Source organism: Argentina silus (genome assembly GCF_951799395.1).
Source record: "Argentina silus genome assembly, chromosome: 3".
NCBI lineage: Eukaryota > Metazoa > Chordata > Actinopteri > Argentiniformes > Argentinidae > Argentina > Argentina silus.
In genome coordinates, this window is record NC_139657.1 from 667,254 (window position 1) to 687,859 (window position 20,606).

At 49.7% G+C, this 20,606-nt stretch overlaps 2 protein-coding genes across 2 annotated transcripts; one reads left to right on the top strand and one right to left on the bottom strand.

Annotated features, from left to right (window-relative positions):
• Positions 1-92: 92 nt before the first annotated feature.
• On the bottom strand, positions 93-13,172 carry n4bp1 (nedd4 binding protein 1). Its single transcript, XM_083666972.1, has 7 exons — positions 12,677-13,172; positions 8,799-10,456; positions 5,222-5,352; positions 5,023-5,119; positions 4,666-4,773; positions 3,656-3,757; positions 93-3,492 (listed from the first exon to the last, which is right to left on the bottom strand). Exons 1-7 carry the CDS (start codon positions 12,986-12,988, stop codon positions 3,051-3,053), a joined length of 2,850 nt encoding a protein of 949 aa, XP_083523098.1. The 5' UTR covers positions 12,989-13,172; the 3' UTR covers positions 93-3,050.
• A 3,999-nt stretch (positions 13,173-17,171) lies between these two features.
• On the top strand, positions 17,172-20,272 carry LOC310801830 (uncharacterized protein). Its single transcript, XM_083665991.1, has 3 exons — positions 17,172-17,238; positions 17,494-17,939; positions 19,228-20,272. Exon 3 carries the CDS (start codon positions 19,332-19,334, stop codon positions 20,166-20,168), a length of 837 nt encoding a protein of 278 aa, XP_083522117.1. The 5' UTR covers positions 17,172-17,238; positions 17,494-17,939; positions 19,228-19,331; the 3' UTR covers positions 20,169-20,272.
• Positions 20,273-20,606: the final 334 nt, after the last annotated feature.

Genomic DNA, 20,606 nt, shown 5'->3' on the forward strand with positions numbered 1-20,606 from the left:
AGTCTAAGCACCCAAACAACTCCCCAATGTGTGTCTGAGAGTCGTGGCCACAACAGGCAGAAAAAGTAAACAAACAAAAGTTGTTTATGACAAACACACAGCCTTTATTAACTTTGAACAGCCTGTGGAAAATCAAACGCACCCAGTCTTTCAGCCTGTGGAAATCAAACGCACCGTGTCTTTCAGATCACTGTGAGATACCCACAGTTCTCTCAGCACTCAGACCACGGGACCACTGGACCCCCCTCCCTTCTGAAAGAACCCTGAGGGCCACATCTCAAAGCAGGACCACAGAGTCAGCCAGATGACTGATGCACTTTACAGGCACAGATCTTTAATTTATGCTTCATTAAAACAAAGCTTAACTTAAATATAAGTTGTCGGGAACGCCTAGTTGACTAGCTGAGTACGGTATAGTGTTTGTTTGTTTGTGGTTGTTTTGTTTGCAACAAAAAAATACTGAGGTTATTTGAGGACAGTTATCTGGCTAACCCATGATCCTGCTTTGTGACATCATAGCCCCCTGGAACAGGAAGTAAATGTAAACAATACACCAATCACATCCATTGGATCATCATGTAGTAAAGAAACATCAGACAGGGAACCAGGAGGGACATAAAAGCTAGAATACACTGATAAGCATCTCCCCAAAAAGTTGAATATTACAGAGATAATAACAGCATCCAGGCAGGCTCCTTGCCACCTGATGGAAAAGGAAATAGACTTTAGACTTCATAATGTACAGGTCACACTGCCCCCTACGGGTAGGAATAGAGATGTGTTTCTGAGTAGTTTGCTAGTGGCTAAGTGTATTATACCCCGCTAGGCTGCAGCCGAATGCTCTACACTCCCTGATGCCCAGTATTTCTAAACGTTTAATCTGCATCAGAATGATCCGGATTCTTTTTTGCTATCCAGGATCAGATCGAGCTGGCTGATCTACTACTAAAAAAAAACGTCCAGATCCTGGATCGCAAAAAACAATCCGGATCATTCTGATCTATGGGGAAACTCCAACTCCCAGCTTTCATAGAACAGATGTTTCTTTGAACATAAAGCAAGTTGTTAACAGTCACTACAGTCTGTCATTGAATCTTCCTTCTGGAAGTGTTAATTTAAAACAAATTAAATCAGCTTGGAGTGGATTGACACACTCATGTCTTGACTGAAATGTTTCTCTCTATAATTACATAATCAACCAGTTTCACATATGGCACATATTTACTTGGAAAGTCTAAGCACCCAAACTATTAAATAAACAATTCCGGATCATTCTGATCTAGATTTAGAGTTTTAAAACACTGGGCCCTGGTAGTAGGAACACTGGCGCCTCACGCTTGGTAAACACCGCCCTCTGGTGGCTGAAACTGGAGTGACAGGCATTTCACCATATTGGCCAACCATGAGTGGCTGTTGGCTGTGTGTTAACAGGGCAGTGTGGTGTTGCACAATAGAGGCCAGGCTGTTGAGTAACAACAGTAAGTCTGCTACTGAAGGCCTGAGTCACTCTGGGACTCCAGGATTTACACATCCTGTACAGAAACAACCAACAAATCTGACACCAACAAATCTGACAGAACATCTGAGAGCAACAAGAAGGTAGCTCTGGCCTGTCTTCTAAAAGGCAAGGAGACAGGGCCTGGGGGCTAGGGACTAGGGGTCTGGGGATAGGGGACAGGGCCTGGGGATAGGGACTAGGGGTCTGGGGATAGGGGACAGGGCCTGGGGGCTAGGGACTAGGGGTCTGGGGATAGGGGACAGGGGATAAGGGACAGGGCACAGGGCCTGGGGATAGAGACTAGTGGATAGGGACTAGGGGATAGAGGACAGGGCCTGGGGATAAGGACTAGAGGATAGGGATTAGAGGATAGGGAACAGGGCCTGGGGATAGGGCACAGGGCCTGGGGACAAGGACAGGGGATAGGGGACAAGGACAGGGGATAGGGACTAGGGGATAGGGCACAGGGCCTGGGGACAAGGACAGGGCCTGGGGATAGGGCACAGGGCCTGGGGATAGGGACTAGGGGATAGGGATTAGAGGATAGGGCACAGGGCCTGGGGATAGGGGACAAGGACAGGGGACAGGGCCTGGGGATAGGGACTAGAGGATAGGGGACAGGGCCTGGGGATAGGGCCTGGGGATAGGGGACAAGGACAGGGGACAGGGCCTGGGGATAGGGGACAAGGACAGGGGACAGGGCCTGGGGATAGGGACTAGGGGATAGGGGACAAGGGGATAGGGGACAGGGGACAGGGACTAGGGGATAGGGGACAGGGACTAGAGGATAGGGGACAAGGACAGGGGACAGGGGACAAGGACAGGGGATAGGGACTAGGGGATAGGGACTAGGGGACAGTGCGTGTCCATGCTTAAAAGAAGAAGAAAAAATAAAATCTTCTTTAGGGCTGCTGTATTTCTGTGAGGGTTTACATAAAACCATATCTCCACATTGGCCACAATGTCCATATTTACAAAAACCAACGTCATTGACAGAACACAGAAACTGTAATTATATTACAACAAGAAAGCAAGAAAACCAGCCACACGCTTCCTTCAGCAGTCAGAACACCGCCACTTCCTGTCTGACACCTTCCTAGACTCGGCTCAGCAGAGTTACATTACAGGAGATCAGTATCGATATATATATATATAAAATAAACAAATAAAGTTCACATCTTTATGATCATCAAAAACGCTCCCGTCGCCATCACTCCCCCGACATGCCACGGTTTCCATGGATACACCGGAAAAGCCGACTACTGTGAAAGGTGTTGAAACAGATGTGCTCGTGGTACAAGAATGGACACCAGTGTTGAGCTGACACAGAGAGAAGGAGGAGGAGAGAGAGAGAGAAGGAGGAGGGAGGGAGGTAGGGAGGGGGGGGAGAGAGAGAAAGAAAGAGATTCTTTCCAAACAAAACAGCCATGTTCTCCAGCAGCGCCTCTGATCAAGTCTTTAATACTAAACTCAAATTCAGCTTCTGTGTCTTCCTCTCCCCTCCTCCAACAGACAGACAGGTGTGTGTGTGTGTGTGTGTGTGTGTGTGTGTTCATCCCAGTAGGAGTCCTGAGAGAGCGTTCAGGTCCCTCATGTAAGGGTTGTCACTCAGGATGCGGTCGATGCGTGGCTTCTGGTTGGGGAAGATGTCGTACAGCTTCCTCTTCAGGTCCACGGTCTCCGAGGACGACCGCTGGGGAGGGGGGGGGGAGGGGGACGGGCGTCGCTGGGTGGGGGGGGAGGGCGAGGGCGAGGGGCGGGGGGGCTGGCGATGCTGCTGCTGCTGTGGAGGAGGAGGAGGGGGGGGGGAGGGGGACGGGCGTCGCTGGGTGGGGGGGGAGGGCGAGGGGCGGGGGGGGTGCCACCCCGGGGGGCCAGAGTGGGGCCAGTGGGAGGTGGGTCTGATCTGGGGGGTGGCGGACTGGAGGGCCTGGACGTAGACGGGGGTGGGCACCCGGAAGTCTGGCCTCAGGGGGGTCACTGGGTGGGACCATCTGTGTGGAGAGAGGGAGAGAGATGCTCCAGTGGGTATGCAGAGGACTGGATCTCTGTTTCTGTGTGGGTGTGTGTGCGAGAAACATACACACACACACACACACACACACACACACACACACACACACACACACACACACACACACACACACACACACACACCTGCAGTCCTTGCGTAGGAAGAGTTCCAGGTGAGGACCGTGCTTCCCCAGGGGGTCGTCAGGGATCATGAAGAGGTCCTCCACGAAGGTGAACTGCAGCAGCCTGGAGGGACAGCAGGGTCAGGACAGGGTCAGGACAGGGTCAGGACAGGGTCAGGGTCAGGGTCAGGGTTAGGGTTAGGGTCAGGACAGGGTCAGGACAGGGACAGGGTCAGGGTCAGGGTCAGGGTCAGGACAGGGTCAGGACAGGGTCAGGACAGGGTCAGGGTCAGGGTCAGGGTTAGGGTTAGGGTCAGGACAGGGTCAGGACAGGGACAGGACAGGGTCAGGACAGGGTCAGGCTTAGGGTCAGGACAGGAACAGCAGGGTCAGGGTTAGGGACAGCAGGGTCAGGGTCAGGGTCAGGACAGGGTCAGGACAGGGACAGCAGAATCAGGACAGGGTCAGGCTTAGGGTCAGGACAGGAACAGCAGGGTCAGGACAGGATCAGGGTCAGGACAGCTAGGACCAGGGTCAGGGTCAGGACAGGGATAGCACAGCTAGGTCAGGGTCAGGACAGGGTCAAGGTCAGTAAAGTTAGGGATAGGGTCAGGGTCAGGACAGCTAGGACCAGGGTCAGGGTCAGGGCAGGGTCAGGGACCCCCTATCCCCGACCCTCTGTCCCCTACCTCCGACCCCCTATCCCCTACCTCCGACCCCCTGTCCCCTACCCCCCTCCTCCGACCCCCTGTCCCCTACCTCCGACCCCCTATCCCCAACCCTCTGTCCCCTACCTCCGACCCCCTATCCCCTACCTCCGACCCCCTGTCCCCTACCCCCCTCCTCCGACTCCCTGTCCCCTACCTCCGACCCCCTATCCCCAACCCTCTGTCCCCTACCTCCGACCCCCTATCCCCTACCGCCGACCCCCTGTCCCCTATCCCCTACCTCCGACCCCCTATCCCCGACCCTCTGTCCCCTACCTCCGACCCCCTATCCCCTACCTCTGACCCCTGATCCCTAACCCTTTACCTCTCCTGGATGATCTTCTTCCACGCCTCAGACGTGTCGACGAAGTCCCGCAGGTTGTCATTGGTTACGATGACCCCTCCCGTCTTCTCCGCCAGGTGTAGAAGAAACCTGCAAGAGAGAGAGAGAGAGAACAGCTGAGAGTCGGAGTCAGAGAACAGCTGAGAGTCAGAGAGGAACAATTGAGAGTCAGAGAGGAACAGCTGAGAGTCAGAGAGGAACAGCTGAGAGTGTGGGGGGGGAGAGTCAGAGAACAGCTGAGAGTCAGAGAGACAGAGTCAGAGTCAGAGAGAGAACAGCTGGTCTGGGGATGAGTTTGGGGTTGGGGAGAGCAGGGATGAGTAAGGGGTGAGGAGTTACCTGTCATCATGGGAGGAGATCCTCTGGCCACACACCTCTCTGGAGGGGGTGAAGGAGAGCAGCCTCAGGTCCTCCAGCTGGTTCAGGAACTGTTGCTCTGTTCAACACAACAGAAAACATGTGATTGGCCGCCTTCTGGCATGTGCTGTGATGTGATTGGCTGCCTCCTGACCTGTGCTGTGCTGTAATTGGCTCTGACCTGTGGCTAGGCGGTCTCTCTTCTGCCGCCATTGGGGGACGAAGACGGTGATCTCTCTGTGGCCCCGCCTCCAGAACGCCTCCACAGCGAGGGCAATGCCTCGACAGGAGAAACACCGGTGGAGACCGTGTCTGGAGAGAGAGAGGGAGGGAGGGAGGGAGGGAGAAAGGGTGTTAGATAGGGCCTACAGAGAGAGACAGAGAGTTAGCTAGAGAGAGAAGAGAGAGAAAGAGAGAGAGGGTTAGTTAGAGAGAGAGAGAGAGAGAGAGGGTTAGCTAGAGAGAGAGAGAGAGAGAGAGAGAAGAGAGAGAGAAAGAGAGAGGGTTAGTTAGAGAGAGAAGAGAGAGAGAGAGGGTTAGCTAGAGAGAGAAGAGAGAGAGAGAGAGAGAAGAGAGAGAGAGAGAGAGAGAGGGTTAGCTAGAGAGAGAAGAGAGAGAGAGAGAGAGAGGGTTAGCTAGAGAGAGAAGAGAGAGAGAGAGAGAGAGGGTTAGCTAGAGAGAGAAGAGAGAGAGAGAGAGAGGGTTAGTTAGAGCCACTATTGTCAAAGTGGGGTACGTGGATCGATCTAGGGGGTATGCAAAATAAATCTGTGATGTACCTTCTCAAACAGTCCTGTTGAATAGCCGACTGCAGTCTCAGTACCAAAAATAAATGCATGCACCCAATCCAACAGAATAATATGATCACAATGTCTAATATGTAAGGGATAATGTTCATAGAACATCATTTAGGCTACAAAATAACCGACAGTGTGAATCACGCAGGGTCGTTAAATTTGGCTGGAACGCATTTCTTCAATGTTGCCTGAACATAATCCCGCCTACACAATCCATTAATTATGTTAAATAAGAAAACAAAAATAAATGTATGGACTATAACTACTGTAGCTAATTTTATGAATATAAATAAATATTCTATTTTTTATATTCTTAAATTTAGCGCGAATATCTTCCTGTGCCTATGAGTGCACGAGAGCAGACACCTCTTGACCAATCACAACAGTGTTTATGCTCTTGCGTGTTGGGGGTCCTCAGTAGGATGGAGAGGGTCTCAGTAGGATGGAGTCCTCCACCACCCCCACCTCCTCTACCTCCACCTCCTCTGCCTCCACCTCCACTACCTCCGCCTCCTCTACCTCCGCCTCCACCTCCTCTACCTCCACCTCTACCTCCACCTCTACCTCTACCTCCACCTCTACCTCTACCTCCACCTCTACCTCCACCTCTACCCCTTCTCAAAAAGCATTGGAGGACAATAACTACAGGGAGGAGTCTAGCTCTTCTCCTCCAATGGCGTTTTGAGAAGGAAGCGAGTGGAGGATTGAGAAGAGGATGTGAAGAATCGAGTTTCTAACAATTGAGAATGAGCCTTTGTCATCTGCTAGCCATTTTCCTGGTCACTTGGGTCAGTGCTGGTCATAGCTTCCTGGTCACATGGGCCAGTGCTTCTCAGAGCTTCCTGGTCACATGGGCCAGTGCTTCTCAGAGCTTCCTGGTCACATGGGCCAGTGCTTCTCAGAGCAACAAAGTTCAGACTGAGGGACAGGCCCCGAGAGTGGCTGGGATGTGTGGAGACTCTCAAACTACCACAGGACACACACACACACACACACACACACACACACACACACACACACACACACACACACACACACACACACAGAGACAGATACAGACACACAGACAGAATATAGACACACAGACAGACAGACAGAGATACAGACACAGACAGATCGAGAGACACACACACACACCCTGGGGCCATGCAAAGTGAGGGGAAGTTCCCTGTAAAAGAGAAAGTGATTTATGACAGGATGCATAACGAAACTAACCCAACCTGCTGACTGGCTGACCGGAAAATCACCTTGACAACCAGGAAATGTAAAACAACTCCATATGCAAAAAAACTCTAATTTTCCCCTGGTAGTTTCTACAATAAAAAAAACCCAGACTTGTTCGTCACACACACACACACACACACACACACACACACACACACACACACACACACACACACACACACACACACACACACACACACACACACACACACACACACACACACACAAGGTGCTTGACTGACCTCATTCTGATGGAGTAGAGGGTTTTAGACACATAATTATGGTATAATTCATGACAATGCTATGGGTTTGGACCATGACCACAACAACTGAGGCAGGGTCTGAAGGACGGTCCTACTGCCCTGACCACAACAACTGAGGCAGGGTCTGAAGGACGGTCCTACTGCCCTGACCACAACAACTGAGGCAGGGTCTGAAGGATGTGGTGGAAATCTTTGTCTAGGGGATTTACCACAAATAACGATCTCGGTGAGACTTTGCTAAAATGCACGAACACAATACCTGTTTAGTAGATTTTAATAATGGTTGCAAGCATAGCAATCTGCACCATACGGATAGAAAGCACTGTACGAACAGAGAGCCCCAATACAAGTTACAGCATACAATTTATACCCTTAAGATGGTCCGATGATGAGGCGGGGCCCTCACATGATAATAATGTAACCTTGAAAACAGGTGGCATGATCTACAGCGGTCCTAGATAATACCCTGGGGACAGCCTCGAAGAACAATGGTCCTGTAGTTAGAAGTTTTACGTCTCTATCTCCTGGGGACAGACTGAACCTATGAAAAGACACTAATGTGTATTTTCATCTTCTCCTGTCAACAAGTTGTGTAGGGTGGCTCTGGATTTATGATTATTCCGCTACAGGCAGTAAGTATAGTTAGGCTACTAGTTAGGCTTATTGCCCTATGACTCGATAATGGGGTCGTCTCCTGATCACAGGTGGAAACCTTGGCCAGGGGCACAATCTAATCAATGAGACTGAACACATGATACTCCATATGATCGTCACAGATGATGTAACTGCCTAGGGGGTTACTCATATGGAACACTAAAGCACATTCCAATACATAAAGATGTGTGTTAATCAACATGTGTGTTAATCATAATGCTGGAGTATGTGCATATACTGGTTTTTCCATTACAAGGACGGTCCTACTGCCCTGACCACAACAACTGAGGCAGGGTCTGAAGGACGGTCCTACTGCCCTGACCACAACAACTGAGGCAGGGTCTGAAGGACGGTCCTACTGCCCTGACCACAACAACTGAGGCAGGGTCTGAAGGACGGTCCTACTGCCCTGACCACAACAACTGAGGCAGGGTCTGAAGGACGGTCCTACTGCCCTGACCACAACAACTGCTAACAAGCACTTCAGCTGACAGGATAGAGGAGAACTGAACAAAGGAGGAGACAGAGAGGGGAGGAGAGGCGAGACAAAGAGGGGAGGAGAGACTAGAGGAGAACTCAGGTATCACACAGAGGCAGTTACTGGAAGAGCTTACCATCTTTCTCTTGGGTTACCCATGAAAAAGTCCTGTTTCTCTCTTTCTCTTTCTTTCTCTCTCTCTCTCTCTCTCTCTCTCGGGGTTCCAAAAACAGTCATCACAGTCTGATGACAAATTAGTGTGTGTGTGGGCGTGTGTGTCTCCTACGCAGAAGGTACAGTAAAGTGTGTGTGTGTGTGTGGGGGGGGGGGCGCGGTACTCACGCCATGGCCACGTTGCTGCCGTCGATGATGATGTGCCGGAGGTCTGGGCGGCCTGGTTCGTTCTGCAGGGTCAGGGTGTAGGGAGTCCTCAGGGACTGGGTGAAGCGGGTCATACCCGTCAGCGGGGGCAGCAGGAGGGGAGGGGGGGGCGCGGCGCTGGGTGGGGGGGGCAGGGGGACCCTGGAGCTACCACCCCCCCCCAGGGTCAGGTAGGAGGAGGAGGAGCCAGGCCGTGGGTCTGGGGGCTGGGTCAGCCGCTGCTGGGGGGTGGTGGAGCTCCGCAGGGTGGTCACGCTCTCCAGACGCACCCCTGCTCCCCCCAGCCCCCCCAGGGCACCCAGAGTCTGGGAGCCCCCCCGGGACAGGTAGTCCATCCTGGAGGCCGAGGGCGGATCCAGGAGCTCGGCCACGCTACGGGCCTTCCCACCGCCACCGCCGGGGGCTGTCGTCTCCGCCATGACCTCGTCATCGTCGATGGTGATGACCTCGTAGGCTCCGCCCTGAGCGCTGCAGCTCCTCTTGAGCGCCACCGCGTAGCCGCCGCCACATTGCCCCCGGTGGCCGACGCCGTTACTGCTCCCGCCGCCGGGCTTGATGTTCTCCTTGGCCTTCAGGTCGGCCAGCGTCCGGACCGGCCCCCGGTCTTTGTCCCTGCTCCTGGAGAACGTCGACGAAGACGAGGAAGAGGAAGAAGGCGATGGATCTGGATCCGTGCGTGCCGGGACGCCCCCCCCTCCCCGCGGGCCCGCCCCCGGCCCCCCCTTGGTGTGCTGGCTCTCGGCCACGATGCGCTCCAGCAGGAGGAAGGTGTCCTCCGTGCGGCCCGTGTCGCGGACCACCCGCTCCACCACCTCCTGCCGGTAGCCCATGGTCCGGAAGAAGTTGACCAGGCAGCGGAGGTTGGTCTCCGGGCTCACCGCCTCACCCTCGTCCCCCGACAGCTCGCCTGGGTCCAGTAGGGTGGGCTCAGTCCCCAGGCCGGCACCCGGGGTCCTAGTGGTGGTGGAGGAAGAGGAGGAGGAAGAGGAGGAGGAGGAGGAGGAGGAGGAGGGGGTCTTGGCTCGGCCGTGGCTGGTGTTCCCGGACCTCTCCAGGGAGTACTGCCTCTTGGTGTCTCTCAGCTCGCTTTCAGACGACCGTCTCTTATGGGAGGGCCGGCCGTTGAGCAGCGCCGCCTCGGACCCAGGCCCACCCCCACCCCCGGACCCGGCCTCATCAAAGCTGGTGTCCAAGATGCGGTTGGAGAGCTCCGTGACGGGGGTGCTGCTCTGGGAGCGGTCCTGGTCGGGCTCCAGGCCCAGCAGCTCCTCCTTCAGGGCGCTGGGCAGCAGCAGCAGCTCCATGGCGTACTTGTCGTCCCTCTCCTCCACGAAGGCCTTGAAGGCGCGCTTCACCGCAGGCTCGCGGTCGCCGGGCAGGCAGCGCTTCTCGTGGAAGAGCGCCACAAACTGCTGCACGCGGCTCTGGGCCATGACCACGGCCTCGGCCCGGCCCAGCAGGCGCAGGAGGCCTGGCGCCGGCACCTGGACTTCTGCGCTGGTGTCCCTCAGCAGGCGGTCCAGGAAGAGGCCGCGGGCGCCGGCGAAGATGCAGTGCATGTCCACCGGGTAGCGCTCCTCCTTCTGCAGCTCCGGATCACACAGGCCCTTCAGGTACTCCTGCAGCAACAACAACAACAACAACAACAACAGAGTCAACAACAACAACAACATCATCATCATCAACAACAACAACAACAACAACACAAATGAGGCCACTCGTTAGATATGAGGGGAAAACAAGGGAATGACATCATCAGCTGATGCAGGGGTATGAACCCTGCTGCTCCTAAAGGTTGGCCGTTCGCCATTCTTCCAATTTGGGTGATAATATTCGGTGATAATATTCTTTCACTAATTCATTTCTTCCCCATTCCTCTGAGCAGTGGGAGGGCAGAAAACAGGGTTGGGGTCAATTCAGTTAGAGTTCAGGAAGTGAATTGAATGTAGAATTCAAAAATGGAAAAACCGTTGTGGATGTGAAAAGCTTCTCCTCCTAGCTCCTAGATCCTAGCCCCTACCTCCTTCCTCCTAGCCCCTACCTCCTTCCTCCTAGCCCCTACCTCCTAGCTCTTAGCCCCTACCCCCTGGCTCCTACCCCCTGGCTCCTACCTCCTAGCCCCTAACTCCTACCACCTACCTCCTAACTCCTAGCCCCTACCTCTTAGCCCAGAGCTCCTACCTCCTAGCCCCTAACTCCTACCACCTACCTCCTAACTCCTAGCCCCTACCTCTTAGCCCAGAGCTCCTACCTCCTAGCCCCTAACTCCTACCACCTACCTCCTAACTCCTAGCCCCTACCTCTTAGCCCAGAGCTCCTCCCTCCTAGCCCCTAGATAACTGTAGATGTGAGAAGACTGGATGAGGCAATAGCAAAGCTCCTTGGCAATGCAGCCAAAAATCTACAGATTTTCAACTCTTTCCTAATCCTTCCATGTTTTAACTATCGACAATATTTCACAATTCTGAGAGTACAATGAAGAAAACATCAGCGGTTATAAATAACAAGCCAGAACAGGAGGGAACCAGGTCATCCTCCTTCGGTTAGTGTTACTCCAACCCATACCAAGTACCAGGGGAGGCTGGTGGAGGTAGGAATCGGAGGACGGGCTCATTGTAATGCATGAAATGGAACAAAGGAATGGTTACAAACACGTGTTTGACACCATTCCCCATTCCATGCTTTACAGTGAGCCTGTCCTCCAATTTCTACCTCCACCAGGCTCACCTGCTATGTACAGAACGTAGCATAGTACATCTATAATAATATCTGCCATTTAGCTGACGCTTTTATCCAAAGCGACTTACATTGCAGTGAGTTCATACATTTCAGTATAGATGGTCCCAGCAGGACTCAAACCCACAACCTAAGTGTTGTTAGCGCCATGCTCTACCAACTGAGCCACAGAGGACCACATCTATAGGTCGGATGATTTGATAAAACAGCTCAAGCTTGGAAACGTACTATGGAAGCATTCCAGAGGTCCGAGTGGTCGTTTTGCACACATCGTAAGCTCTATACGGGTATTACACATGGTTACAGTACATGGTTACACACGGTGGGAGGGCCATACGGCAGCTGTGTGACTCAGGGTTTCCCCTCCTCTCTGTGGGGTGGGCGGGGAGACTTTTACTGGCACCAGATAGTAAGCAACCGTTTCCGCATTGAGTTGAACTGTGACAATAATATTGCCAAATCAAATCAGGGTTCTGCTGGATAGACTGAACTTGAACTGCCGGCTGCACCACCATGTGCACAAGGGGAAACTCATGATACAGAAGTGTGATGTTTTCAGAATGAACGGGAAATCACAGGGGTAAACCTCTCTCTCTCTCTCTGACTGTCTGTCTGTGTGTGTGTCTCTCTCTGTCTCTGTGTCTGACTGTCTGTCTATGTGTGTGTGTGTGTGTGTGTGTGTGTCTCTCTCTCTCTCATTCAGTCCCTAGCTCCAGCCCTAACCCTAGCTCCAGCCCTACCCTAGCTCCAGCCCTAACCCTAGCTCCAGCCCTAACCCTAGCTCCAGCCCTAACCCTAGCTCCAGCCCTAACCCTAGCTCCAGCCCTAACCCTAACTCAACTAAAGTTGTCCGCACCTTTGCCTAGCATAAATGAGGACCATAATACATGAACATCCAACAGGCTGGAGTTAATCAACACAGGCTAGTGGGCCTACAGATCGACCGTAGAGGCAGTCTGAACCTCACCTGTCGCAAACCATGTTGACGCCACAGACGACGACGGGTTTCATAATGTTGCGTAATAGTAACAGCCCGAACCTCAAAAACAGTATTCAACGATCACCCAGAAGACCGTTAGACCACCCGTACCCCTGAACCGTACCTTAGCCTTTGACACGTCGTCTCTCTTTCCTTTCAGCTGAAGCCATATCTGCCGCGACGCTTTGCTGCCGTGGGGTCCGGCGGTGTGGTCCAAAAGGCCGATGATGGTAAAAGCTACCTTGAAGACCTGTTCGACCCTGAGCTTAGCGCATCGCAGCTCCTCCTGCTTGTCTTCGAGGACCGTAAACTCGTCCACCGTCAGGGCCTCTTGCTGCTGCTTGCTGGCCGACGGCGACAGCCTGTTTCCCGGAGGCTCCGAGCAGGTTACCTCGGTGACTCGCTTCATACCGAGGAGGGGCCGCGTTGTTGACATTCTGTTATCCCGGTCCCTGTTGGCAACGGAGTTGAAATCTGTCAAACATTAAGTGTCGTCTGGATCTTTAGCCCCCTTCATGATTTTCTTCGGCGAGTCTCTCGCCTTCCTGCGTTGTTTTAAATCGCTATTCTTTCCGACAACTTTCACATCGAGCCGAGCAGCACCGCTATGACAACCCGACGCGGCCCGGAAAGTCCCACTGATGATGTCATCAAACTACGACCATCTGTGTTGATCACGGAGATACCAGAGGATGTTCTAATGTTTCAGACTTTAAGTATGTATGATACATTTATAGACAATATAAGGGTTTGTAATCCCACACCTAGGGAAGAGGTCACAAGAAAACAGATGGTCCTAGAACATTTGGAGAATGCAGATTGAGGGGTTTGCTATAGGTGAAGAGAACAAAGGATCAAAGCTGGAGAAATCAGGATAGAGTAATTAAAAGTTAGGGTAATTAAGTAATAAACAAAGTTATAAACAGCCAGAACAAAAGGCTTTTGAAATCAGCCTGGGCGTCAAGGTCTGACCAGACTAACGGGCGCCAGCCAGGTAGGCGGCGCACACCTTGATGACGAAATATAGATCTTGAATGTTATTGGTGCATGTAGACAGGAAAGAGAAATACGTTGAATAGAAGGCGTTAACGAGATAACGGGGTCAACTTTGCAAACCTGAATAAAGTCTTTGAATGAATCAACAGCTCTGGTTAACAGTATTTTATTTCAAAGTATTATAACTTAAATTCTACGACATATGCAGCTTGTTATTATATATGTGTGTGTTCCCTTCCAATTCACAGTGGAGGACGTGTTCTACCTGTTTTGATAATCTCACTGTGAAATTGACCCTTCGCTGAGTGTGCCTCTTCCTGTTTACATTAAAACAGATCCACCTCACAGCCCAGGTACCATGTCTGAACCCAGGTTCCACAGAGGCCCTGGGTTCTGGCTGGGGTTCTCCAGCCCAGGTACCATGTCTGAACCCAGGTTCCACAGAGGCCCTGGGTTCTGGCTGGGGTTCTCCAGCCCAGACAAGCACACGGCCGGGTCCAGAGATGGTGACAGTGAAGCTGGATGACTGCAGTCAAACACTCACTGGAACACAACTTTGCAGTGAAAGAGGAAGGAGGAGAAAGACGTGATGGTGAAAAAGGACGAAGAAGTGGTGGAAGAAGATGTGATGGTGAAAGGAGAGGAAGGAGGAGAGGAAGAGACAGGAGGAGAAAAATAGCGAGTTGGATGGTACGTTCACGTGATGAATTTTTATCATTTTAAAATGGTATTTATTGTACACTGACCCTCGTCAATGCTCTATGGTGTAAACTAGGACTGTACGATATGAAGAAAATATCAGATTGCGAAAGCAATATAAATAAAAAAATAAAAACTGCAACCTTTACACATGACTCATCACATCCATTGTCAACAGGGTAGGCCACATTATGTGGGTGGGCAATGCCCAACCGTGCACCTCTAGATCCTGCCCAGCTCACTGTATTCTAATACTGTATAAAGAGAGCTTATTCTTTGAAATGACATTTTAAACCTCAATACATTACATTGGTCACACCCTTTGATAATGGGTAACCATTTACATTTTAGGGTTAAGGAAAAATGGTCTGTCCTGAAGATTTTGTTCCATTTCAATGTGTCCAATCCTGATCCTGATCCTGATCCTGATCCTGATCCTGATCCTGATCCTGATCCTGATCCTGATCCTGATCCTGATCTCCTCTCCTCTCCTCTCCTCTCCTCTCCTCTCCTCTCCTCTCCTCCTCCCTTCATCCCATTGAATAGTACTCCTACTATGTGCATATCCTGCACAGAATAAATGCATGTTGCTGTCACGTTGAATTTTATATGCTTTGTTTTAATGCATTATTTGATTGTAACGAAGACAGCTCATGGACTTGGGGGTTTGTTTGAAGGTCAGGATAAACGTGGATGTGTGGGGATGTAATGTAAATGGGATCAAGAGACAAAGGTCAACATTGTACAGCCAAATTACCTAAAATGAACGTTCTGACTTGGTTGGTAGTTACTTTGAGGTCATTTGGTCACACATGTTGAACTTTATCTCTTGATCGAATTCACACCCATTGTTTTTTTTTGCTAGCGGTGGCTAAAGTTAGCTGAAGTTAGTAGTGCCTATTTAAACCACTCTGAACCATGGATTACTGTTTCTCCCGGCGCATGGACGACTTTCAAGGAACCATCTGACTATAAGGTGTAAAAAAGTGAACTATCCCTTTCAGCCTGTTCCGCCCCCGTCCCGGTGGACCGGCGATCTCCCGGGCGTCCTAAACCAAAGGCAAAGCCCCGGTGATGATGTCATCAATAGACGACAACGTGTTGGTCAGATGTGTTCATTCAGGAGTGCATCGTAACTTCTACTTGTATGTCGAGGTAGCGAGCTGGAAGCGATCAGATTTTCTTTCTAGGGTGATCAGACGTCCGACAGTGCTGATGTGAGCAGCGTGCACCGGTATACCGACCAATAGCTAAAAATGCCCAAATGTAAGTGGAACTTCCCCCGTCGCTCAGACCAGCATTACATGACTGCATTCCTCGTCAATGGCGGGTCAGAATCAGGGCGATATGAAGCTTTATCTGGACGAAATGGACCGCATAACAACTGACAACTCACAAAGCTCTGGATTGTATGGGTTAACGTTGATCAATGCAGGCGAAATATCACAGTAAATAGTAGTGTTATTAGCCAACTGAATAATTAGTAAAGGTTAATTTACATCTATAGGTAGGTCAAGTAGTGGAAGTAGTGACCTACCCGTATTTTAGCCTAATTGTAAATCCGCAAACATATGTTAACTGTTTGCATTGCTCTTTTTAAGAAATGGTTTTAAAATGATGGAGACTCAAACAGTTCCTTCACGCAAACCTATGGAGCAGGTTGCCAGGCGACCGTTTGCCTGCCTGGGTAGGCAGTCTGAGAAATTTTGCAAACTGAGATTACACTTTTCAAACCGAGCAGATACTGTAATTTCAACTGTGAAACTTCTTAGCTATGCTAAAAGCTGTATGATTAAGCAAATTCAAGAGAGAGATTTTCCAAATGTGTGGTAGTTTGATTGTTTTACTCAGAGCTGGTTTTAGCCTGCTATATTAGGGTGGGCTGGTAGAAATAATAGGTGGGCAACTTGGGCGGTAGGCAGCCCAGAGGGTAGAGAAGCAGACTGGCAGCCCAGAGGGTAGAGAAGCAGACTGGCAGCCCAGAGGGTAGAGAAGCAGACTGGCAGCCCAGAGGGTAGAGAAGCAGACTGGCAGCCCAGAGGGTAGAGAAGCAGACTGGCAGCCCGAAGGTACAGGATATCAGTCATATATCCATTTCTTTCTTTATCTATCTATCTATCTATCTATCTATCTATCTATCTATCTATCTATCTATCTATCTATCTATCTGTCTATCTATCTACCTCTCTATCTATCTATCTATCTATCTATCTATCTATCTGTCTATCTATCTACCTCTCTATCTATCTATCTATCTATCTATCTATCTATCTACCTCTCTATCTATCTATCTGTCTATCTATCTACCTCTCTATCTATCTATCTATCTGTCTATCTATCTACCTCTCTATCTATCTATCTATCTATCTCTCTATCTATCTATCTATCTATCTATCTATCTATCTATCTATCTATCTATCTATCTATCTCTCTATCTATCTATCTATCTATCTCTCTGTCTATCTATCGCTCATTCATTAGCGTCATTCTTCTAATACACCACTCTGAGTAGGCCTATGTCTCAGTTTATAGGTGCCATATTTATCTATTAAATATTGGCATATGATGTTCAACTAAAGTGTGATTACAGCTCGTTTTTACATTTGTTGTATTGTTTTCCCTTACAATAACAATTCGTAGTAGTGTGTGTCCTTCCGGTTTGGCTCATGGAAGTGAAATGTACCCATCACTGTTTGCACCTTTGTTTACACTGCACAGATCCACCTCACAGCCCAGCTACCATGTCTGAACCCAGGTCCACAGAGTCCCTGGGTTCTGGCTGTGGTTCTCCAGCGGGTCCAGAGATGGTGGCAGTGAAGCTGGAGGACTGCAGTCAAACACTGGAACACAATGTGATGGTGAAAGAGGAGGAGGAAGAAGTGATGGTGGCAGAAGAAGAGGAAGGAGGAGAGGAAGTGGAGGAGGAACATGCCATGGTGAAAATAGAGGAGGGAGGAGAGGAAGTGGAGGAGGAAGAGAGCAAGTTGGATGGTAAGTTCATGTGATGAATTTGGCCAATGTTAAAATGGTATTTATTGTAGAACCCCTAGTCAATGCTTTACGGTGTTAATAGTGTACAACTGTAACAGTAGCCGGGTGTAGAGTTTTGGCAGCAAGCAGGGTAGTGATGAGAGATAATTACAGACGTTCAACACACATGATGAACTTCAAAGTTGTATTAGATGTGTTACTATTGTTATTATTACAACCATCACTTCTGCTACTTACATTGCACCTTTTCACTAGTGATGGCAGTGCGACACTGAAGCTTCGATACGTGCTTCAAACCCTGAACTACAATTCCATAGAACCACTGCTTCAAACCCTGAACTACAATTCCATAGAACCACTGCTTCAAACCCTGAACTACAATTCCATAGAGCCACTGCTTCAAAGCTTTGGTGTGAAAAAATTCCCATTCAGAATCCTGAGGGCCCATTCCTCCAACAAAGACCCAGATCCCCATTCAGAACCCTGAGGGCCCATTCCTCCAACAAAGACCCAGATCCCTCTGAAGATGCTGGTGGTGATGGAGGCAGAACAACAGCTACAGTTGAGGTGGTCTGCAGTCGTAGCTGGTCGGCCATTTCACCCCTTACCCCTTAGACTGAGACCCAGGGCAGCCGCACAAGGAGGCACTGCAGAGTCTGCCTGTCCAGCACCAGGAGTAGGAAGCAGAGGAGGTTGACGAAGTACGTGTGGACCTTGTGACGCACCCCTGTGTGACGCACCCCTGTGTGACGCACCCCTGTGTGACGCACCCCTGTGTGTTACGCCGTGCTCTGGGGAGTACCACACTCTTAGGCACTATTGAGCAATTCTGGGAAATTTTAAAAAATATATATTTTAGCTGTTTGCTTTTAGAGTTGTATTTTAATTTACATCAAATATTTTATTTATTTTTCTGAAATCTGTTCTACTGACAAATCTATACTGCTGGCCAGAGTTGTTTTTTTTTGCAATTGTTCATTTTTACAAATGTTTACGTTTTAGGAGTTTTATGAACAGAGTTCGTTGTTCTCCAGGCCAGACGAGCACACAGCGGGATCCAGCATTGGTGGCAGTAAAGCTGGAAAAACAAACACACATTTTTATGAGTTTTATTTTTTCTAATAAATGTTAAATCTTAATTGAATAGGCTTTGTCTTGATGCTTGTTACTGTCAGTCACCTCGTCAAAAACACTTTTGACCAACAGTTAAATACATTTGTACAGAAATGTTTCAAATGTTTTCCTTATCGTTTTCCTTAATGTTTTCCGTGTCAAAGCCTAATTAGACAATGCAAACATAAACACATAAGCTAGCTATCGTTACTCAGCCTTGTGGATCAGCCGTTGTACTCGTGATACAGGGCTGTTTGAATAAAAACTGTCTGATATCCAATAAAGGCAAAATTTAAGACAAAGTTAAGCCACACACAATCCCTAGACCAACCTAATGAGCCTGCCGAGGCGTTGATCTCCAAACCGCAGGGCAGACGCGTGACTGTTTACGGCACAACAATGAAATTCTAGAACAGCAGCTGCGGCGGCTTTGGGAATGTCTAGAACGTACGTGCGAAAAGGTCAAATGTCGAAGGCCAGAGTGGCCAAACGATCTAATTGGCCACAGCTGTGCCAATGAATGGGGCATTCCCTGGGCCCAGCCCTCGGGGGCGCCACAACCGCTGTACCGCCTAGACCTAGTTGTGTTACTTGTGACACTGCTAATGTTAAAATGGTATTTATTGTACAACTCCTAGTCAATGCTCGATGGTGTTAATAGTGTACCACTGTAACAATCAATACTTGCTTAGTCTGACAGTGCCTCTTTGGTCTCTTCCATTGTGGGATTGATGAATCTCTCTTGAACTCTGTGTTCAGTCATTGTATTCTGCAGACTCCAGAGTTGTTGTTACTTCTGGCACTGCTGAGCCTATGGAAGCATTACTTGTTGCTGTCATATTATTTGTAATCCTGTATATGTTGCTATTCTTACAGGAGAGAGCTCCAACCCAGGCTCAGACAGCGAGCCCAGCTCCACCGCATCAGGAAACCATAAACAACACAGACAGAGGAGCTTAAGACGGAAGAATCACCACTGCATGGACTGCTTCAGTAGTTTCTATGAGCCAGAGGATTTGAGAAGTCACACCTGCAGACCCCGTCCCTGTTTAGATTGCAGTGAGAGTTTCATTTGTCCATCTCACCTGAAATCACACCCAGAGACTCATAGAGGAGAAAAGACTTACCCTTGCCTGCAGTGTGGGAAAGGTTTTCTTACGATGAGCAACCTAAAGAGACATCAAAGAATACACACAGGAGAGAGGCCATACCACTGCTCCCAGTGTGGGAAGAGATTCAGTCATCTAGGAAACCTACAGAAACATCAGAGAATACACGAAAGAGAGAGGCCATACCACTGCTCCCAGTGTGGGAAGAGTTTCAGACAACTAGGAGAACTAAAAACACATCAGAAAATACACAAAAGAGAGAAACCATACCACTGCTCCCAGTGTAGTAAGAGTTTCAGGCAACTAGGAGACTTGAAGAGACATCAGAGAATACACACAGGAGAGAGACCATACCACTGCTCGCAGTGTGGGAAGAGTTTCAGTCATCTGGGAAACCTACAGAAACATCAGCGAATACACACAGGAGAGAGGCCATACCACTGCTCCCAATGTGGGAAGAGTTTCATTCGGGCAGGGGCGCTAAAGACACATCAGAGAATACACACAGGAGAGAGGCCATACCACTGCTCTCAGTGTGGGAAGAGTTTTACTGAGTTAGGAACCCTACAGAAACATCAGAGAATACACACAGGAGAGAGGCCATACCACTGCTCCCAGTGTGGGAAAAGTTTCAGTCAGTCCTCTAACCTGTTGACACACCAGAGAAAGTATCATGGTCCAGACATTGACAGTTCCATTGCCCCTTGAAAGACGACCTAGGGGCAGATACATCTGTTTATTTCTATTGTGGTGGAATTCCAAGTTAAAATACTTTTAAATAAAAATGCCAATAACCAGAGCTGATGGTTTATCCAGAGACTTTTATTTATTTTTTAAGTCATAAAACCAGTTTGCAAAGGAGTTTTCGTCATCATTCCAATCCGCCATTTTATACTTTCAAATATAGGTTACCTCCCTCATATGCAAATCATTTCTAACCAATAACATTCGGTTCCTACACCTCGTCACGGCCTGGTTTCCCCTCCCAGTTCTAAAGACAGTTCTCGCGTTACTTCATATTGATGATGAGCTCATTGTGTTTAGTCCTGTGATTCTAGTGCCTGGCACGGTTGACCTTATCTACACCTACCAATCACAGTGTTTATTAGGGTTTTAATAAAGCTTCATTCCCTCTCTCTCATCCTG

What these genes read in the sequence shown, in the direction of transcription:
- n4bp1 (XM_083666972.1), bottom strand. Translation starts at nt 12,988, where the DNA reads ATGTCAACAACGCGGCCCCTCCTCGGTATGAAGCGAGTCACCGAGGTA. An exon ending in ACGACGTGTCAAAGGCTAAG is followed by an intron (nt 10,457 to 12,676) that starts GTACGGTTCAGG and finishes TTGTTGCTGCAG; the next exon opens with GAGTACCTGAAGGGCCTGTG. An exon ending in AAGAAGATCATCCAGGAGAG is followed by an intron (nt 3,758 to 4,665) that starts GTAAAGGGTTAG and finishes CTGTCCCTCCAG; the next exon opens with GCTGCTGCAGTTCACCTTCG.
- LOC310801830 (XM_083665991.1), top strand. Translation starts at nt 19,332, where the DNA reads ATGGACTGCTTCAGTAGTTTCTATGAGCCAGAGGATTTGAGAAGTCAC.